This window comes from Hypomesus nipponensis, chromosome 4 (genome assembly GCF_054491055.1).
Source record: "Hypomesus nipponensis isolate SF chromosome 4, ASM5449105v1, whole genome shotgun sequence".
NCBI lineage: Eukaryota > Metazoa > Chordata > Actinopteri > Osmeriformes > Osmeridae > Hypomesus > Hypomesus nipponensis.
Genome location: NC_140364.1, coordinates 1,198,298 through 1,220,707, shown reverse-complemented (window position 1 = coordinate 1,220,707; position 22,410 = coordinate 1,198,298). Strand labels below are relative to the sequence as shown.

The 22,410-nt window shown below is 42.0% G+C and overlaps 1 protein-coding gene across 16 annotated transcripts in view; it reads right to left on the bottom strand.

The window, feature by feature from the left end:
* The window catches only part of pef1 (penta-EF-hand domain containing 1), a 103,177-nt gene that overhangs the window by 28,799 nt on the left and 51,968 nt on the right, over positions 1-22,410 (bottom strand). The window contains exon 6 of one of the 16 annotated variants that reach the window (XM_084695555.1): positions 22,090-22,172. The exons of the other annotated variants lie outside the window; for them this stretch is intronic. Within the exon in view, the coding sequence (XP_084551681.1) occupies positions 22,142-22,172 (31 nt within the window). The 3' untranslated portion in view covers positions 22,090-22,141. Of the gene's footprint in view, positions 1-22,089; positions 22,173-22,410 lie in introns of those variants that run through there. 16 annotated transcript variants of the gene reach the window in all.

Sequence of the window (22,410 nt, the reverse complement as noted above, 5' to 3'; positions counted from 1 at the left end):
ATTTCTATAGCTGGATTGAGTTGGTCTAAAAGGGGGGATGTATTGATAAAAGAAACCTTGATCAGCAACGCTGCTATTGGCTGTTCACCATGGACAAAAAGAGCGCCCCGTTTTTTTCCGCAACGGGGGCTGACAAAAAGTAGCAGACAAATTCAATGTATAGTAGTGACCCCCGTAGATGTTTTATCTCATATTATTTTCATATTTTCATCATTACTTTGTTTATCATCTTTACCATCATATAATTTAATGTGGTTCCAACAAATTAATGATGTAAATGACACCCCCACGAGAAAACCGTCTATCTCTCAAAAAGTACAGTAGCCTGTGTTGCTGTGCTTAAGGATCTGTCTATCACTGGGTTGGGTACCGGAACCCGGTTCCACTATGGAACTGGTTCTAACGCAACAGGTAGGAATCTGACCGGATTAGAATGCAAATTTCGGTTCCTCATTCCAGTTCCACTGAATGTGTTGCCTGACATATTTCCCCTCTGTCGCTCCCAAACGGATGTAAAAGTCTTACACTTTCTCTGTAAAGTACCGTTAGCTAGCTACCGTAAATGTAGGCTACTTTTAAAATGCCATATTTTCCCTCTGGGCTCACCAAAACAGACGTAAAAGCATATTAACCATTCACTGCACCTGATCGCAAGTAAACATATTACACTTGCTCTGCTAGTCTTTCGTTAGCTAGCTAGTTTTTAACAATGGCACACGCGTTCTTTTAGTGCCTTTCTGAAGCCAGGCTAACATAATGACTTACAAACGAAAGTCGTTTAGTTTCTAGGTTTGAAAGCAGCAGTGAAAAATCTGTTTAACTCAGGCATCAGTTGATGCTGTCTTGGTAACCTTTTCGAATCTTGCGTACCGGCACGCAAGAAAAGGTGCCGGTACGCAAGAAAAGGTGCCGGTACGCTTCAGATTAAAATGTAGAGGTGCCGGTACTGCGTACCGATGAGTACCGGCCCACTTTGAGCACTGCTCTTTTCTGTACTTTTCTTCCTTCATCTTGCTGCAGGTCCTTTCTAACAAACATTTCAGGCCTTTTGAAACCTGAGCAAATGACTTTCTACGAAATTTTCAAATTCTTCTGAATTATTTCTCTTTTTGCATTTTTCTTCTCTTTTCTGTAGTTTTATGCCTTCGTCCAGCTCCAACCCCTTTCAAAAATACCTTTTGGGCGCTTTGAAGCTTCAGCTTATAACTTTCTACTAAATTTTCACTATTTAAATCAGGTTTTCAGAATTCTCACTGCTGTTTTGCAGGAACAACTTTTTCTAGTTAATTTTATTTATTTTAGCCCCCCTAAAACTTTGTTAATATTTGGACTACATAGACAACCTAGGTGTCAAACGTTTAGTCTTGGTAGCAATTGAGTTGCTTGTATTGGGATTTACGTTCCGTAGCACGGTTAAAGTAGAAATTACGTTTTTGTGGTGAAAAGTGAAGCTATCCAGGCCGTTAAGCTAAGTAGCTAGCTAGAGATCTGTTCAGGGTACTTGCCGCCGATTGAGACCCTGACCCTTGTTTACATAATTAGGGTCATTGTAGAAGGCAGCTAAATAGCCCTGACTCTGTAACCAGATTCAGAGCGAATAGTGTTTTTACTGAATGTACGTTGTGACTGCCTCCTGACCAAGTAAGTGACTTAAACTTGTAGTTTTGTGTTGTGTTGTTGCTAATTATTGTGTCTGGGCAGGGCTGTTAGACAGCAGCTATCCAGGCCGTTAAGCTAAGTAGCTAGCTAGAGATCTGTTCAGGGTACTTGCCGCCGAGTGAGACCCTGACCCTTGTTTACATAATTAGGGTCATTGTCAGCTGCGCCTTGCATATTTAAGGTGATTAGCACTACAGAGGCAGCCTCGTCGCACGAAGACTCAGTCGAACAAAGACAAACGAGTCTACCTGCGGAGTCCGACGAGGAGGATCACCTCTTCTGATAAGTATCAACCTATTTATATTCATAATTAGATCATATTCTACCTAGAACGTATTCTTAGCTAGCATGTGTTTCCTTAGCATTCCTGTTCATTACACTACCCGTAGACGTAGATATGTCACAAAGTATATACGGCCAACTTCTAACCTTCACTACCTATCCAGATCTTCTCCACCTGCCCTCTCTCTTTCTTTAGGGTTCTGGAACTGCCAGTCTGCTGTGAACAAGGCAGACTTCATCCCGGCGTTTGCATCCCAGGCTTCTCTTCATGCCCTTGCACTGACAGAGATGTGGATCCGCCCAGAGAACACTGCAACTACAGCTGCTCTCTCCGTCAACCACTCCTTCACTCACTCACCCCGCTCAACCGGACGGGGTGGTGGGACAGGTTTGCTTCTTTCCCCTCATATTAAATACACATCCACACCACTCTGCTTTACTGCCAAATCATTTGAACACCATTATGTGATGATAACTAATCCTATCAAAGCATGCTTAATTGTTCTTTATCGCCCGCCAGGACCGCTTGCTGACTTTGTGGAGGAGCTGGACATGCTCCTCAGCGTCCTCCCGGATGATGGAACCCCCCTGATAGTCCTTGGGGACTTCAACATCCACCTCCAGGGAACGCAGGCTGTCGACTTCTTGTCCCTCCTGACCTCCTTTGACTTGACGCTGCTGAGCACACCAGCGACCCACAAGGCAGGCAAACAGCTAGACCTCATCCTGACATGTAACTGTATCACTGACTTTACCTCTGTAACCCCATTGCACATTTCTGATCACTTCTTTATCAAATTCTATGTCTCTCTCCCTCCAACCCCTCCTACCTCCCCTCCCCTCGTAACTTTCCGGTGCAACCTCCGCTCCCTATCCCCCTCCCATTTCTCCTCGGTTGTAACATCCTCCCTCCCTCCCATTGACGAGTTCTCGTCCCACCCCACTAACACTGCCACTGCCACCCTGTTAACCACTTTAACTGCATCACTTGACTCTCTCTGTCCCCTGTCAACCAGGCCTGCGCGATCTTCTCCCTCCTGCCCGTGGCTTATGGATGTTATTCGTGAAGAGCGGTCCACCCTTTGAGCAGCTGAGAGGAGATGGCGCAAGTCCAAAGACGGTCTGGACCTTGATAAGTATCACTCTCTCCTTAAATCCTTCTCTTCTCACATAACTGGTGCTAAATCCCTCTACTTTCTTAACAAAATTAACTCTGCTTCAAACCCCCACAAACTTTTCTCTACCTTCTCCACCCTTCTTAACCCACCTCCCCCACCCCCCCCTTCCACCCTGAGAGCAGACGACTTCTCCTCCTTTGAGGAAAAAGCCTCCGACATTAGCAGTCGGTTCCCTAAACCCACCTTTCTTACCCCCTCACCACTCATGACTGACCCAACTAAATGTCTAAACTCTTTCTCTCCCCTGTCCGAGTCAGAGCTCTCTGACCTCATTCTCTCTCATCGCCCCACCTCCTGCCCCCTTGATCCTGTCCCCTCCCCTCTCTTTCAAACCATCTCCCCCTCTATCATAACTTTTCTGCTCCATGTCTTAAACTCCTCTCTTACCTCTGGCACCTTCCCCTCTGCCTTCAAACAGGCCAGAGTTACCCCTCTACTCAAAAAACCCTCCCTTAACCCTGCCCATGACGAGCTCTCCCTCAAGGGCCACATCGCCGCAGTCTCCCGGTCTTGTAGATTTACCGTTTACAACATCCGGAAGATCAGGAGATACCTGTCTGAGCACTCCACCCAGCTGCTAGTCCAAGCACTGGTCCTCTCCAAGTTGGACTACTGCAACTTGCTGCTCGCTGGTCTCCCAGCATGTGCAACCCGCCCTCTTCAGAGGATTCAGAACGCGGCGGCCCGCCTGGTCTACAATCTACCCAGACGCTCCCATGTTACCCCGCTCCTCATCTCTCTCCACTGGCTACCCATCAACGCCCGTATCAGATTCAAGACCCTGGTACTGACCTTCTGAGCAGTGAACGGGACTGCACCCGTCTACATCAAGTCTCTCCTGCAACCTTACACCCCCACCCGTCACCTACGGTCTTCTTCAGACAACCGCCTGGTGGTCCCACTGCTCAAGACTGCCCGGTCCCAACACAAGCTCTTCTCCTGGCTGGCCCCCCAATGGTGGAACCAGCTCCCCACCTCCATCAGGGACACTGACTGTCTCCCCACCTTCAAGAAAAGGCTCAAGACGCACTTGTTCCGGGAGTACAACGGCACTTAAGAATGCTTGGCTGGACTTGTTAGTTAGTTTCCTCCAGGATCACAATGACTCTTATTAAGTGACTCATTGCTCTTTTAGGTTAGATATAACGTAGCTAAGTCTTGTACTCGCTGTGAAATATGTTACTGTTGATTGTCTTCTACAGGTACAGTCCTGCACTTTTGTGGTTCATGTTGTTTTAATTTGTAACTTGTATAACTGCATGCTCTTACGGGTCTTCCCCTTTGGCACTTGTTTAGCTTTTTCACAATGTATGCTTCATGTTTTTGGCTACTTGCAATGTTTGGGACAATCTCGTTGTTATGATCAGTGACCTATGCTCTTTTGTAAAGCTCTCTCTGGAAGTCGCTTTGGATAAAAGCGTCTGCTAAATGAATAAATGTAAATGTAATTTAACGGTGGCTAACTTGCTAGCTACAGTCACTGACGCCACAAACGTCACCAACGTCACAAAAACTTGCGTTAGTTTAGCAGCTCGTTAACTTCTGGGAGAAGGCTAGGCTAACTGCTTTACAAGAAGGCAGCTGCAGAAACGCCACAAGCAAAGAGGCCTGGGTGATAACTATTTGCTCATTTTACTTTGTGATATGACACACAATTGTAATGTGTATTGTACAATATAAGGTAATATTATTAAGGAAGTACATCTACTTTCGGAAACAGATACTACAGCGGACTATGATGCATCAGTTTTCAATAGTTAAAATAAACATTCCTCACAAATACATTTTTGTTGTAGGACTCATTATGACATTAGATTACAAGTAAACGATTTGTGGGTGAAATTATCATTGCCTGTGGTTTCAAACCAGTGTAGCTCACTGCAATGCTGTAGCCTAGTCTACTAGCTAACAAAAACATCTCCACAGCTGTTTACAGTACTAGTAGGAAGTCAAACGGCGGCACATGTTCGGCACTACCCTTACTTAAATCAAAAGTCTTTCAATAGGTGAAACTATCTGACTAGTGACTAATAACCTGAACTCCATTGCCACAGCCTAAACTTTGTCAATCTGTTCATGAAAATAATTCATTTTAGCCTGGACCGTAGAATGGAAGTAACGTTAAATCAAATTCAACCAACACAATCGCTACCAGACAGTCTAGTAGTATTAATAGCCTACAATTTACAGCTTCTCCACCCAGCAGGGCTATATCTCATTTTGGCTTGTTACTGACAACGATTGCTACCACTGACATTTTTATGAATGAGTGATTTTCCCCTAAATTAAAGTCAAGCTTATTTACGTTTTTGGGGGCATATTTTCAGTTAGCCTATGGTACTATTTGAATCGCGATTCCATCTGAGATAGCTATTGCTGGTAACATCATTGTTAAAATAAGTTACAAAGGGGGTTCTTTTTTAATGAATGAATGCAATATGAGTAAATATATGAGCTAAATATCACAAGAAGGGAAAAACTTACAATGACGTTTAAGTCAGAGATTAGGTACAGCGGTCTGCACCGGTCTGCCAAATGTATTTGTTTTGATTGAAATATGAGGTCCCTGATCACCGTTCAATGAGGCTCAAGGCTCAATGAGAAGACAACTATTTCATTCTACTCTTAACTCTTGGTATTTTGAGTTGTAAATGAGCAGAAAAAAATGCTTTTAAATGTAATCTTTATAAGTAAGTAGGTGGAATCAACCCCCCACCTCCATCAGAGACACAGACTGTCTCTTAACCTTCAAGAGAAGGCTCAAGACGCACTTGTTCCGGCAGTACAACGGTACTTAGGAATGGTTTGCTTTGTTTTTCTACAGGTACACTTGCACTTAGAGATTCATGTTGTTTAATTGTAACTTGCTATACTACATGCTCTTATGGTTCTTCCCTTTGGCACTTTTTTGGTTGATCACAATGTGTGGTTCTTGTTTTGGCTACCCGCAATGCTTTGGGGCTATCTTGTTATTATCAGTGACCTATGCAGTTTGTAAAGCTCTCTCTTGGAAGTCGCTTTGGATATAAGCGTCTGCTAAATTAATAAATGTAAGTAGGCTATGCATTTTTATATAAAATATACAAAAAAATCTGTTGTAAAATGTAATGTAAATATGGACCCCTGCAACCAACGCAAGCAAGCACACCCTACAATTTCCCCAGAAATTGTACCCTCTCTAGTTTTAAGTCATTCTTCACAAATTGTCTTGGAAGAGAAAAATCCATGCTGCCGACATAAGGCATGCGTACCAACTTTCAGACATCTTGTCCTGATGGTATCAAAATGCCACCCTTTTGAAAGTGACAACTTTGAAGCGTGTTCTGTCAGCCCACCTGTGCTCCGGTCAGGCCCATCATGCAGAGATCCATTCTTTCAAAGCTTTGATTGCAACAATAACTTTATGAAAGTGAGAATAAACTTTACTAAGGGACGTGTGTAGGTTATGTAATACTGCTTGCTCTGCCCACAAACTTTCCCCATCCATGCCGTTTCCCTCTTTCCCAGTGCAGGTCACGCCAAGGCATGAATGCGGCGGCCGCATGAGGATTAGAAGTAGCCCAAAAAACACAGTGACACTGTTTTCAAAATTCCCTGAAACTGGTTAGAAATCCAAGGTTATAGAAACTCTCTGAATTGAGCTCTCTCTAGAGTCTCAGTCATACACAACTGACCAGAGTCATGCAGGACACTGGACCAAGGAAGAGATAATGTTTGCAAGTGTACCTTGTGATGGTACAGCAGCTTGAAAATACTTTATCACGGTCAGACTCTCTGATCCCATTAAAACTACACAACATGCACAATCAGGGTGACCAACAATATTATCTTAACTAAAAACAATAACACTACACTAATTTAAGTGAACAAACACAACAACTGAAATCCCTTGCACAGCTGTTGTAAGTACCAAACTATTTCCCACACCTATTTGTGTTTTTAAGTGTGCACTGCATGCTGGGTACCCAAGGGCGCTGATGCTCCAATATTTATCTAGCTGTCTTCCGACTGCTTCCGATATGATGAGATGCGAGCAATGCAAACATGAAAGCTTGTCTTGGGGGGTCATGCATCTCACTAATCCAACTTTAAATTTATAAAAGAGGATTAAACCTAGAGGTTTAAAAGGCTACATTTGTCTAAACTGACATGCACAAGCTCAGGGCACTGAGTTTCAACATCCATGTACACATTTTGTCTATTTTTTACTCTACTCTTAACGCATGACTATGTTTAACTTAATGTCAGGACCTCTCTGTCATCAATTGTCTCTGGAGTGGGGTGTGGGGGTTTCTTATCCATCAAATTACATCCCAGAACTTTTAAAACATATCAATGGCCTACTACAATTGTAAATATAATTTGGCCTCTTCTGCAATTGGGCTTTGATACAATATAATCTTTAATCCACTATTTGTTGACCATTCAGCACAGTTTTGGGGGACTTTTCACACCAGCACAATTTTGCCTGTTCCTCTATTCTGCACTAGTACATTATTTCTTTGAAACTTAATGTAGGCCCATTTTAGATTAGCAGTTACATACAATAAAGATGAAACTCAGGAGAGTGAATTAGAGATAATAGTAGTGGAAAGGTCTTTTTTGCCACTCCTATAAAACATATCTGAGGCACCACTGCTTTTGCCTGTTAGTTTTCATCCCAGCATTGGAAACACTATCGTATTTCTTTGATTAAACGCCACCCTTAAATAAACTAAAGAATTTATAATACATTACAGTGTGCACTATATAGCAACGGGAACAATGCTCGTAAGACTTTATAAAGGATGCATGTATTAAAGTTATGTATTGTGCTTATTAAATGTATGTCTTATAAACTTAGAACTGTGCTCAGGCTTAAAACATTGTCTCAAACAGGGTGTGGGAAACAGGCTGTATTTTGTGTTGTTATCTCTCCATTTCAGAAGCAACTTTGAATCCGGGCTGAGACAGCACCCGAGCAGGTGGGATCTGTGGGGAAGAACAAACTCCCTGATACACGAGAGAACAACCTCAACACTTTTTTGATATTTCTGTTTCTATTGCACTGTATAATATATGCTGGGGTTGGGACAGATAGCCAGTTGGACTTGAACCAACCCAAAACTCGGGTAGGGAAATTGTTGCGGGTAGGGAAACGTAGACAGCCCCAGAGCTCTGTACTTGTTGATTTCCAACTGCTGCATTAAAGCTGATATTATCGGACCTCTGCGACTCCAGACCACTCTTTCTAGAACACAGACTTGTGTCATTAAATACCATCATTACATATTGGATTAGACACAAAGATTTTGAGTCCTTCAAAATGCCGCCCTGGAATAAACGCTGCACCAAAAATGAACATTGTGTAATAAACGGCGCCCTCAATTAAACGCCTCACAAAAAAAAGGGTAATTTAATTAGTTAAAATTAAACACAGTATTTATTACACAAGTAAATCACAAGTGGAGCCTACTATGATTCCCATCAAGCACTGGCAGACACAAGTGGCTTTCTTGCTACAGGTTTATTTGAAGCTTCTTATATAAATGTACCTGAAACTCACACTGTAACGAGAAAATAAAGACCACATTCGCTTGATATAAACAAACAATGACATGTGCAGCAAGTAAATAATGTTCACTAAAGTAAAATACAGACACAAAACCACATACGTAATTGGCTGCATGCCGTAGCGTACACAAGGAAATAGAGGTTTCCTTAGATCGCTAACAACCGCTATATTAACCTTAAACTTTTATAAGAGCATTAAATTGTCTGTGCTTTGCTTGCTGTTAGCTTAATTGTCGAGTCTCTCACTCACGAGCGTCCTAAAAAGCCTTCAAGACAAAGGCACTTTACTCTTACCAAATAAAGTCACTTAATAATACTGAATGCAATTATATCATAAAAAATTAAGACATTTGTTATCAACAATTACATTAAGGCCTGTAGCAGGGGTGCGGAACGTCCGGCCCGCGGGCCGCATTTTGGTCCAGCCCGCCATGGCACTGCAGGAATAAGTTGTTGGTTTGGCTTAAGCCCCGAATGTTAACAACGTCTGGCTCCGCGCCTGATTAACACTCGGATCGATAAGAAGTCTCAAAAATTTTAGCAATATAAAAAATAATACAATCATTTTACGTAATCATGATACCCCCCAGAAATGTTCACTGCACCCCTAGTCAAAGCAGGCTGCATCCGTGCCAGCTGATATTACAAACCTCACAAAGAGAAGCAGTTCCAGCCATCACATTAGGGGTGAGTTAATTAAATGTTTGACCAAATATAGCAGGCACATTTTTAAGTTGATAATTCTATACGGCCCCTGAATGATTTTATAAATATCCAAATGGCCCTTTGCAGAAAAAAGGTTCCCCACCCCAGGCCTATATGTATAGTTATATATATTGTATACAGTATAACAAGGATGCTGACTTCACCACTCCTGAATGTGCCTTTCATCAACCCCAAGTTCGCGTGCTACAGGTTTGTTGCTGCTGGCGAGTGATTTCTGCACAGCTTTCTGTTTGAAAGCTAAAGTATAAGAATGTTTTGGCAGGCTACTTCAAATTTCTACACAGCGTAGAGACACGCGCAGCTTCAATTTTACACTTGGCGTTTGTTTGACCTCCTTGTCTATTTGTTTGAATATGGCCACACTGCAGCTACAATTCACTGAATCTCACTTACTAATTAAACATTACCCTCAAATAAACGCCGCACCACAAATGATCATTGTGTAATAAACGCTGCAGTGTTTAATCGAAGGACACATTTGGAACTCACTATACTAATTAAAATTACATCAACAATGACATGTAAAAATAGAACAACCCAACCGCACAGTTACGTACAGTATACTAATTTCAAAGCATACTTAAAAGTACATCAAAAGTGAACTATTTTCTAAGTATACTTCTTACAAAAGTGAACTATTTTCAAAGCATACTTAAAAGTATATCAAAAGTGAACTGTTTTATAAGCATACTTCTTAAAAGTGTATCAAAAGTGAACTAAAAGTGTGCTATCCATATTTTAGTATACTGGTAGTATACTTAAATATACTTCTTTTTTGTAAGGGTCTAGCTGTCTTTGCAATCGACATATCTTTAGCTAAATAATTTGAGTTAGACAGTATATCTATGGTGTCTATCTCAATATATCTATGGTGTGTACTGTCTTCGATGCCACAGCTCAACTTTATGTCAAAAGAAACGTTCTCATTTCCGGCATTAATGTCAAACTTATTTATGTTTTGGGGGGCGTATTTTTGTATCCACCACCTGGCTGTCTTCACAATAGTCATATTGTCATAACATTGCCCTCCTTCTGTTTTTTGGTTTCGAATTGACTGAACTATAAGATTACAAAAATACTATGACACTTTCTAGCAGGGCTAATACTAGGCGGTCTCATGGGCGACCCGCAATCGCTCAAATTACAAAGACTTTCACGACCTAAATCAAAAATCCGAGAATGAAGTTCCACTCGAAATCGCTTTCTCAACAAAGCCATATGGTTGGGATTTTATGGGGTTGGTATTTATCACTCATAATCTAAACTCCAATTAGCGTGTATATATGTGAGAGAACAAAGGTTGTGCTCTTGAGGAAGGCAAGCACACCCAATGACATGTAAAAATAGAACAACCCAACCGCACAGGTACGTACAGTCAGAGCCTGTCTAAGGAGAGCCTTGCCACTCCCTATTAAGCCCCATTGTACCGAATTTGGCTGCAGTTCCACCAGAGTTCCACTGGGGGTGATCGCGAGCGAGTGCATGTTGAATGGGAGTCTATGGAGCTAATCGGCAAAATATTTTCTCTTTCGCCTGATTGTCGTTGAAAAATCTCTGATTTGATTGTAGTTTGTGCATGTTCAACATGGATTATAGGTCGAAAGTTGAATTGAGTACTTATGTCATTTTGAATTCTTACATGGTGAGTTGTTGTTGCCCATAACATGCTAGCATTCTGCTAATGAATGCTGATTGGTTGGTGAAGGACTGATACGACCAGAGCTCCCGCTTGATGGCATCCGAAGCGGAATCAGAATGTCAGAGCATTAGCAACATTAGCAACAACATTAGCAAGCCAAAACTCTTTCTAGCATGTGTATTGACGTGGAGAGCCTAACCTGTCAGCTGTGTTGTCGATGCCCTGAGAGAAAAAAGTAAGTGACCAGAGCTTGCCGTCAAGCAGTAGCTCTGGTCGTACGATGTGTATGACGTCAATGACATTTTCAAAAGCTTTTTAGAACAGAAAGGCAACTTTAAAACAATCCAACAGCCAGCAGTGTGTATTTTTTTTGCCTCCCCTTTCGAATTCAGAATTCAAATTACTAGACAAAAAATTATATCCTGAGAAAAGTGGATTTAGAGGGGTACCATACCATAGACCTCCATTCATTCTGCACTCGCTCGTTAGCGCCCTCACATGGAACTTCAACCAGTTCAGAACCTGGAAGTTTCCCGAGAGTGGCAGTTCTCTCTATAGTAGACATTCTCTGGTACAGTATACCAATTTCAAACGCGTCTCACAGAAGCAAGTATAATGCTAAAGGTTTTACGGCTTGCTAGCCTGTAAAACTGTCTGTACAAAGAGGAATCCTTAGCTCAGCTAGCCCAGCTAGATTAGCTGCTATCCTATTTACAACAGTATAAAAGTCTTCAAGTTATCAAACAAATACAAATGCATGTGTTGTACTGCCGTTGTAGGCTCTTATTACTCACTGTCAAATGTAACAATGAAAATCGCTGAGGGGTGCAGGAGTCTCGTGAGTCGTTGTCTTCAAGTCTTCTCCAACAATAAAAACAAATGGTATTTTTCTTGTGCGTCGTAGCAAGCTCGCGCGTGTGTCAAGGGGCTCTGGCCCCTGTGTGTGTGAGAATGTGTAGCATGCGCGCACAGGAGCACGGGACAGAGGATTTACAGAGGATAAACAGCCCTAGAAATTAGCCAAGCATGCATATTTTAAATATTCACAATAAATCTACCTTTCATTTTACATTGAACTATTTTTCAGATTTTTAGGGGTGGGCATTATAGGTTCTAAAGGCTTTTTTGTTCCTCATGAGAAATTATGCATATGTAATGAATTTCAGAATTTTGGGACAAATGGGATGCAAATGGCATTACTTTGAAAATTGACAACTGGGGGGTGGCCGTAGTGCTAGAAATTATCCAAGCATGCATATTTTAAATATTCACAATTAATCTACTTTTAATCTTACATTGAACTATTTTTCAGATTTGTGGGGGTGGCTGGTTTAGGCTTAGAGGCTTTTTTGTTCCTCATGAGAAATAAGGCATATCTAATGAATTTTGGGACAAATGGGATGCAAATGGAATCACTTTGAAAATGGACAATTGGGGGGTGGCCGTAGCGCCACCTATGGATAATGGTGGGTCATTTGTGGTGTGGTAGTTACTCAAGGCCTATACTATCAATGTTTCAGCATTTGGAGAACTTTTTATCATTGCATATGAAATCAGAAATGCAATACCATCAAGATCCACAAGGCCTTTGCTAAAGACCAAGGAATGAGTGGGGGCTTGGTCAGCCCACATTCTCCTGGAATATTGCGTGTGCGTCTTGCCAAGTCCACACGTGTGTCAAGGGAAGGCTGAGTGTGTGAGAAGGTGGAGCGCGGAGGAGGAGAGAGAGAGGGGATTTGGGCTAAAAGCTCTGAAATTAGCCAAGCATGTATATTTAAAATATTCACTACAAATCTACTTTTCATCTTACATTCAACTTTTTTTCAGATTTGTGTACTTAACATTCTCAAGAGTCTTCATATGAAATAGTGATAGTATCAGAGGGTTAGGGATCCGTTTTAGACCGGTGGATGTGTAAAGCATTATTTTAGCTATTTTTTTTATTATTTTTTAGATATTAAGTAAATTTTTCACATGGGAACATGTTGTAGTGTCTTCCACCGATATACCAAGTTTGGTGTTGATATCTCAAAGATTTGACCCAACTTCCTGTTTGGTTCCTTTGTTGATGATTTTGATTGGCTGTACCAGACAAACGATTTAGAAAATACAAATTCCAGTGACAACTTTTGTGAGGCTCAGTCTGGAGATCATGTCTGGCAACTTTGAAGAAAATTGGACCGAAAATGTAGGAGGAGTAGCGAAAAAATGTGTTTCCTCAATCTTTATTGTACAGAAAAATCCAATATGGCGGCCGTTATATGTTCTAGAGGCTTTGTTGTTCCTCATGAGAAATAAGGCATATGTAATACATTTCAGCATGTTGGGACTTATGGCCTGCAAATGGCATCACTTAGAAAATTGACATATTGGGGCGTGGCCTGTAGCGCCACCTAGCGTCTCACATGGCCCATGTTTGGTATGGGAGTTACTAATGGTCTGCAGTTTCAACATGCCAAATTTCACAACTTTTTACCATTGTGCTCTAGGGGTTGCCAATGACTCCCATGGGTTAAACATAATAATACCACCAATAACAATAGGGTTCCCTCCTACTGGAGGAACCCTAATAAAACTAACAATAACAATAGGTTTCCTCCTTACGGAGGAATCCTAATAAAACTAACAATAACAATAGGTGCCTCGCAGCTTCGCTGCTTGGCCCCTAATAATAATAAAACGAACAATAACAATAGGTTTCCTCCTTACGGAGGAATCCCTAAAAAGAATAAAACTAAAAATAACAATAGGTTTCCTCCTTACGGAGGAATCCTAATAATACCACCAATAACAATAGGGTTCTCCTACCGGAGGAACCCTAATTAAAGACAGCCTGACACAGAAAGCACATTTTTAATTAAAGCTCTACCGACCTACCATTGTGGTGCCGTGACTTGTATGCTTACTAGGCTAGCTACTTGACGCATGGTCACGTAGTAAAAACAACCAGCTGATCCTGTTATGAACCATTTGATTAGCTACAAAGATGCTACACAAGTTCTGGTTGGTTGGAGAGTTTAGGTAGTTGAGACAATTGCCTGATAAAGTTGCTAACTTGAACTAAGCTACAGAAAAAATGTGCAAGAATTGGATGTGCCAACGAATTAAAATGACATTGATAATAAAAACAACAAACAAAAATCCAGCTCCTTCATCGATGGGGACAGGTAATTTAAAAAACTACAGCAGATACCGCCTACTATATCATATTCACATTTAAATAAAGGTTTACATTTAAGTTGTTTGCTTAAGTTCCAACTAGATGGCAGTATGAGACCACAAACGGCAAGGGCAGAGCCTTTGGACAAGGTGATGGGTATGTCCAAGCATAAATTGTGGCACAACAGCAAGCAAGATAAAATAAAGATAAAACAGATTAGAAATAATCAGTGTTGAAGACAGCTTGGATGTATACAGAGTAGGTTAATTCAATAAGTAATACCCAGGGGCAGTGCAAGCACCAGTATTTTCAGGATATAATGTTCCATTCCAAATTTCTCCGACAGGCAGAATCTCCGCTTCCTCCCACTTTACAAAAATGAAGCCAAAATATCCCGGATGTGTGCTGCCATCTTGCGCTGGCAATGTCATTTGGAGCCAAATTGCGCAGTAGTGATCGGGTGGTGGAGCAGCAGAATCGAGGTCCTGATCAACACTTGCCTGACCCAATCACAAGCGCACACTAACCCCTTTTTGTATCGTCAAATAATGTCAAAACGTAAAATAAAAACAAACTGACCAGAAAAATGAGCACTTGAACAGACATCAGCCTTATAATAACTACCTATGTCTTATAATAAAGCACTTTGAGCTGCAATTCTTCTATGAAAAGTGCTATATAAATAAAGTCTTACTTACTTACCTAAAATGACAGAAACGATCAAAGATGCACTTTGTTTGGCTCATGTACCATCCGCAAACATGGAGGGGGCATGGAGGGGGCAGGACCTATACTGCAGCCAGATACCAGGGGGCGACCAAGATATTTTGGCTTCCTCTTTGAGGGGCTGTCACTGGCTGTTTATCAATCCAAAGAACACTAAGAATGCACTTACATTCTTGATAAGAACGTTCTTGCCAAGCGCCTTGCGAGAGAACGGCTTGATAGACCGCGAGGACGGAGAACATGATGAGATGTGTGCTCTTGCAATGACTTCTGGGAAATCAGATGCGTTCTCGCTGGCCAAGTCACCAACCGATGCATCCTCGATAAAAGGGGTGATCAAGAACACTTCCGGGTATTTTTGAATTTCTTCGTGACATGTGTTCTTTAGTTTGGAACCGTACTTGGCCAATGAAAGATGACGTCAACCGTTGATTGATAAACGGCCACTATGTCCATTCTTTTTACAGTATTTAGGTAATACACATCTTTTTTGGTTTTCAATGGCAGTTGGCAAACCAGGTGCATTTCCACCACCAACTGGACTGGAGTATGATACGTGATTAAATCGCTCAAGTTTATCTCCCCCACACAAATAGACTGTCCCAAATACTGAATGATAGCTACGTAAGAGCCCACATGATCTCAGAAGGACAACATACAGCCCAAAGCAGACGCTACATCAAAAAGGGGGTGGGTATGTTGGTCCCAATGTCAAAAAGGGGTGGGCATGTTGACACAAACCAATAGCATTGAAGCGTAGATGGTCCAAACAATCCAAAATGTTCAAAACCATGTATAGACGTCCATCTTGGTCGTCTAAAGACGGCCAAATGTGTTTTGGCACACTTCGCTTTCCATAAAGTCAGATGGTAATTGGGTGTGCTTGCCTTCGACAAGAGCACAACCTTAGTTCTCTCACATATATATTTATTGGGGTGTGCTTGCCTTCGGCGAGCACAAACCATTGTTCTCTCTCATATATATTTAATTATTATTATTTACTTTTGCCCCCTTAGGCTCAGTCAATATTTGGACTACATACACAACTTCGGTGTCAAAAGTTTCGTCTTGGTAGCGATTGACTTGCTTGTATTGGGATTTACGTTCCGTTGTACAGATTAGGAGGTTACAACCTTTTTGTGGTGAAAAGAGCCTTTAGTCGACAACGGGTACTCTGTGCTATCTACGTCACCAAACGATAGCAACGACGCATGGATACGTGATACAGACGTTCTAGCACACAAGTTAGAACTTGGATTATGAGTGAAAAATTCCACCCCCAAAAAATTCAAACCATTGGACATTGTTGAGAAAGCGATTTAGAGTGGAACTGCCATCTCTGATTTTTGATTTAGGTCAAAAAAGTCTTTGTAATTTGAGTGGGTGTGGGTCGCCCGTGAGACCGCCTAGTCTTTAAGGCGGCAGCCATGCTAGAAAGCGCCATAGTGGTATTTTCATAATTTTATAGTTCAATTTTACACAAAAAAACTGAAATACGGAAATGTTGTGACGATATGACTATTGTGAAGACAGCCAGGTGGTGAGATTGTAATGTAGGCTGCTGTAAAACCTTTGAGTGTTTGCTACGTGAGAGCCCCGTCAGCCTCCATTGACGATTGCGGCAGCAACAACAGTGTTGACACTCGTCGACAACAGTATGCGTTTGATGAGTATTTTCTTAATTTCGTACCAGGGTCAATTCTATATCAAAATGAAGAGCAGTGTTTAAAGATATGGCGATGGCAAAGACAGCCAGCGGGTCAGCATATTTTTGTGATTTGTGAAAAACTTGGAATTTGAGTGAGATCGCGTCTTGTTTTGACATTAGCCGCCAGACTCGGCTTGCCCACTGGCAGGGTGTAGGCTACTGCCTTCAATGCCATAGCTATGGCTAAACTTGTCATATCATGTCAAAAGAAGTTCTAATTTCCAGCGCCTTCAAACAATTAGTGAAGTGTGGCTAGCAACAGTAGCTTGCCTCTAGCAAACTTCTTTTGAATTAGCCATGTCGTCCTAAATTAATGTCAAGCGTATTTACGTTTTGGGGGGCATATTTTCAGTTAACAGACGGTACTGTTTGAATCGCAATTCCATCTGAAATACTGCTAGTGACAACGTTGTTACAGTAGCTTGTTCCAAAGGGGGTTTGCTTCTTTTAAAGGGTGTTCTTAATGAATTATGCATTATGAGTAGGCTAAATGCTTGAACATATCACTAGAAGGAAAACGGACGCACTTGCAACAGACGCAAGCAAGCGGCTCGCCCACTGGCAGTGTGTAGTAGTAGGCTACAGTACTGTCTTCAATGCCACAGCTATTATGTCTTATTACACGGCTGTTCTTCATGCTGTAGAATGCTCTATTCACTTGAATGGGGCTTCACAACATTCTGCGGTGAACCATGTTCTCATATTTGACCGTTGCTATGCATATTTGACCACTGTCAAGTGAAGTGGCCTTTTTGCCTCGGATTCCTGTCTTTCGTAGCACTCCGCAAGTAGTCCGGTAACTTTTCAACCCCAGCGTACTCAGTTTCTTAGCGACGTCAGCTGATTTGAAGCCTAAAGAATGTTCAAAGTCTATGAAGTTCAACGTCTTTGGCGAACTATTCCTCTGCTGATCAACAATACGAATGGTAACAAATACATTGTAAAAAGACACACTGTGTTAAGTACATTTTGTTGGCATGTAGCCGTGTAAAAAGCGGGATAATGTATAAAACGCCGGTCATTATTGGGGAAATAAGTCCCTTCACTGCGAAACAAAACTGGCGAAAACTCTGCTTCGCATCGTGCCTAACAACTCCCCTTACCTGTTCTAAAATCAGCGCAAACCACGGCCTCTTGGGGCTTAATGCTTAATTATCCCTTACAAAAGAAACGTTCTAATTTCCTGCGCTTTCAAACAATCAGTGGAGTGGGGATAGCAATGGCAGCTAGCTTGCCTCGAGCAAACTGCTTTTGAATTAGCCATGTCCCCCTAAATTAATATCAAACTTATTTATGTTTTGGGGGGCTTATTTTCAGCTAGCGGTACCATTTGAATCGCAATTCCATCTGAAAAGCATAGACAAAATCAATGTCAAAAGGTTTGTCTTGGTCACGATTGCGTTGGTTCTATTGGGATTTATGTTCCGTTGCACGGTTTAGGTTTTTATTACGTTTGTGTGGCAAAGTTAAGCTAACGGTGGCTAACTTGCTAGCCACAGTCACTGACGTCACTAACGTCACGAAAACTCGCGTGACTATCTCTAGCAGAACATTATGTCGTCAACTTCTGGGAGATAGCTAGGCTAACAGTGCGTTCACACTGCAGCGACGCGATGCTAGCGACAACATGTTTTCCATTCATTTTCTATGGAGCCAGGCAAATTGCTTGCGTGGTTCATTGTGGGTAGCGAGGCGATGCGACAGAGTTGAGATGTTCTCATTTTTATGCAAATGAAGAGCGATTTTCGCTAGCGATGGCCAATCGGAGTGTTTTCTTGTTTCTCGTAACGTAGCAACCATGCAAACATTTCTAGGTTTCAAGGTGGAGGAGAAACTAATTCTTTAGTGTGGCTGCTTACCCAGTCCTGTAGATACATGGCTGTATTTGTATAGAGATGTTAATTACAAAAAAAACAATGCATGGCGCAAGGTTGCCGAAGTTGTTGGTGATTGTACTTTCTAATTCAGTCTAGTGACATTAAGTAACTTCGTTCTGTGGTAACTACTATAGCTAGCCCGGCTGGAACTCCCTATCGTATCGACAGATTAGCAGAGACTTTGAGTAATATAATAAAACGTTTTATACACGTCAACGTGTAAGTCTATTAAACAGTTTTGTATTTTGTATACAAATTGTATTTGATCGATGTTGCGAGTACGTAAACCCAGTCTGCACACTTGGCCATTACAACTACAACAGTGACTTTAGAGAACTACATTCTAAATGAATCTGTTTGAAACGCCCCCGAGCGTGGTGAACTGTGGGAAGGCGAGTGATGGCAAGCGATTCGCGTCGCTGCAGTGTGAACGCACTGTAACAGTGCGGGTCCACTGCAGCGACGCGATGCAAGCAACAACATGTTTTCCATTCATTTTCTATGGAGCCAGGCGAATGCTTGCGTGGTGCATTGTGGGTAGCGACGCGACAGAGTTGAGATTCTCAACTTTATGCAAATGAGGTTTTCGCTAGCGAAAATCGCTCCTAATTGTTTGTGTGGCTGCTTTGCCCAGTCCTGTACGATACATAGCTGTATTTGTACAGAGATGTTAATAATAAAAAAAACGATGCATGGCGCAAGGTTGCCGAAGTTGTTGGTGGTTGTACTTTCTAATTCAGTCTAGTGACATTACGTAACTTCAATCTGTAGTAACTAGCTAGCCCGGCTGGAACTCACTATCGGTATTGTATCGACAGATTAGCAGAGACTGAGGAATATAGTAAAACGTTTTTTACACATGTCAACGTGTATGTCTATTAAACAGTTTTGTATACATTTTTGTATACAAGTTGTATTTTGATCGATGTTGCAACTACGTAAACCCAAGTCTGCACACTTGGCCATGACAACTACAACAGTGACTTTAGAGAACTACATTTTACATTCATCTGTTTGAAACGCCCCGAGCGTGGTGAACTGTGGGAAGGCGAGCGATGGCAAGCGATTCCCGTCGCTGCAGTGGACACCAGTGTTGCCAGGTCCGCAGTTTTCCCGCGGAATTGGGCTACTTTTGAAGTTTTGCCACGAGTTAAAATTTTTGTCCGCTGGTTCGGGTAAACCTATTTTGCATGATGCAAATGACATGAATATCTTTAAATAAAATCAATTTATCCATTTATTTTAAATGAAATAATTTATTTATACCCAAATCCTACCAAACTGACTCCAGATCAGCACATACTCACACGGAAATGGGTCACGCCCACATACACACACGCATGTGCTCATGCCTATGCTCTCGATCCAAACTGGTAGTTGGTGTAGCTAGCTAGCTAGCTAGCAACCCCGGGGAGAAACATCATGACACTCCCTAAGTGGGCAAAATACGGGATGAAATATACAAAAGAATGGGAAAGTGAAAACGGAATTAAAGAATGGATAGAACGTGTGGCTGGGGATGATACCAAAGCTTTTTGTCGGTACCGCAAAAGCGAGATCCGCGCGCACCACAGTGATCTCCAAAACCACAGCAAAACGGAGAAACACTTTCGAAATACTACTCCGTTCTCCAGTTGTCGAGTGCGTACATTGTTTGAGAGTGGCATAACCACAGTGAGAATTGACCACTTTGTCAAATTAGCCGAGCTTAAAATGGCAGCGCACATTGCTTGCCATTTAAGCATTTTGACAGTGGATCACCTGGGAGACCTTGTTGGTGAAATTGCACAGAAGGACATCAAACTGCACAGGACAAAATGCTCAGCACTCATACAACACGTAGTCGGCCCAGACATGCAGCACCAGCTTCTAAAGGATATAGGGGAAGAACTGTATTCTTTAGTTATCGATGAAAGTACCGACGTGGGCATGCAAAAACAGCTTGCTGTTGTAATACGATACTACAGCCAAACACAGCAGTGCATTGTGTCTACTTTTGCTGGTCTAAAAAATTTAGACGGCGGAGATGCCAATTCAATAACCGACGCATTGCTGAATTTTTTGCAAGAATGCAAACTGTGTCCAAAACAATGCATCAGGCTCGCAACCGAAGGATGCAATACCATGCGCGGCAAGAACCATTCACTTCTCACAAAATTTTGAGAGCACAACCCCGACGTTGTGTTTGTGAAATGTGTGTGTCACTCGATTCAGCCGTGCTCCTCATATACAATGCGTGTGTTGCCGAGAAATGTATCTGTATAAATACCAGATTTCACAAACTTATGCGTGGTTTTCATACAGTACTCTCCGCCAGCAAAACTACAAGCAACTCTATGAAACAATTAACGTTGGAGAAGCTCCACTAAAAATCCTCCAACTTTCAGACACAAGATGGCTAGCTGTCAGCGCATGCCTGAATTGGGTGCTCGAACAGTACGAAGAGCTCAGATTGCACTTCCAGTTGGCAAAAGACAAGGACCGAAGCTGCAGTGCGGAGCTGTCTATCAGATATACTCAGATCCAGTCAACAAACTGTACTTACTGTTCCTTAAGCCCATCGTCCAAGAGGCAAACCGAGTGAACAAGATGTTTAAGATGGAAAACACAAATCCATGCAGGCTTTTCCACGAACTCATCACGTTCTATCTGAGCCTGCTACGAAGAGTCACAAACATCAGCACCGTGGTCGTGGACAGCTCAAGGTGGACAGAGATCATAGCCTTTGACGGGGCCATTGAAACCAACCAGCTGCCTCTCTCCGCTGTTGATTATGGAATTTGGTTCCAGATGGAACTGGACAACACAAATCTACGCGCACCAGCAGCAGAGAACGTCAAACAACATTGCAAAGAGTACCTGCTTGAATTTGCAAAGCAAATGAAACAACGTCTGCCTACCAACATGCAACAACTCCAGTCTCTCGGGGCCTTGAGTCCATCTACGGTGCTCAGTGTTCAGAAAAAACCCCAGCTTGCATCTCTGTCATTTCTCCACCTGTACACAGGAAACCTCAGCAAGCTTGATCAACAGTGGAGAGTGCTGGACACTCTTCAGTGGGAGAATACAGAAGACTGCAAAACGGAACAGTTCTGGATTGAACTGAAAAATCACACGGATGCTGCCGGTGACAAGGACTTTGCTGAGCTTGGATCGTTTGCCCTCTCACTCCTGGCATTGCCATTCAGCAACGCAGCTGTGGAACGCACATTTTCTGAGATGAATTTGATCAAGACCAAATTGCACAATCAAATGAAAGACAGCCTTCTGGAGAACATCCTTCGCATTCGGGCCTTCATGCAGAGGCATGGAATCTGCTGCCACCAGTTTGAGCCAACCAGAGAGATGCTGGCCTTGTTTAGTACAGTCATGTATGACAAGGACCAAAAGGGCGAGGGATCTCAAAGTGTCTAAACAAAAGACATCGGAAATTGAAAATAGTTCAATTTCAAGGAGTTTTTCTCTTTTTCTCTTTTTTATTGTAAGGCACCATCTACAAGTCAAACAGGTAAGCTGAAATGATTTTAATTCAGTAAATACATATCCTATTTACAAATGTATGAACTATAAGTATATGATTAATTTATAGTGAAGCAACATGATAAGGAGTTTCAGTTGAAATAAGGTATTGCATTAACTACAGTAAATGCATATAAAGTAAAAACTGTACATTCATGTTGTCCAGGCAGGGAGGAAGAGGGAAATGGGAAAAAAAGACAAAGTAACAGGTTAGTTTGTACGTCAGTGAATTGGTCTACACGTTCACAGAGCTATATTTTATTTATGATAATATACTGTAGGCTATCTAATTACACAAGGCCATTTTAGGACCTAGGTGAAATAACTGTTTAGAGAAAACTGCTTTAAATGCTGGCATACTAAACATTTGGTGTTACTTTGTA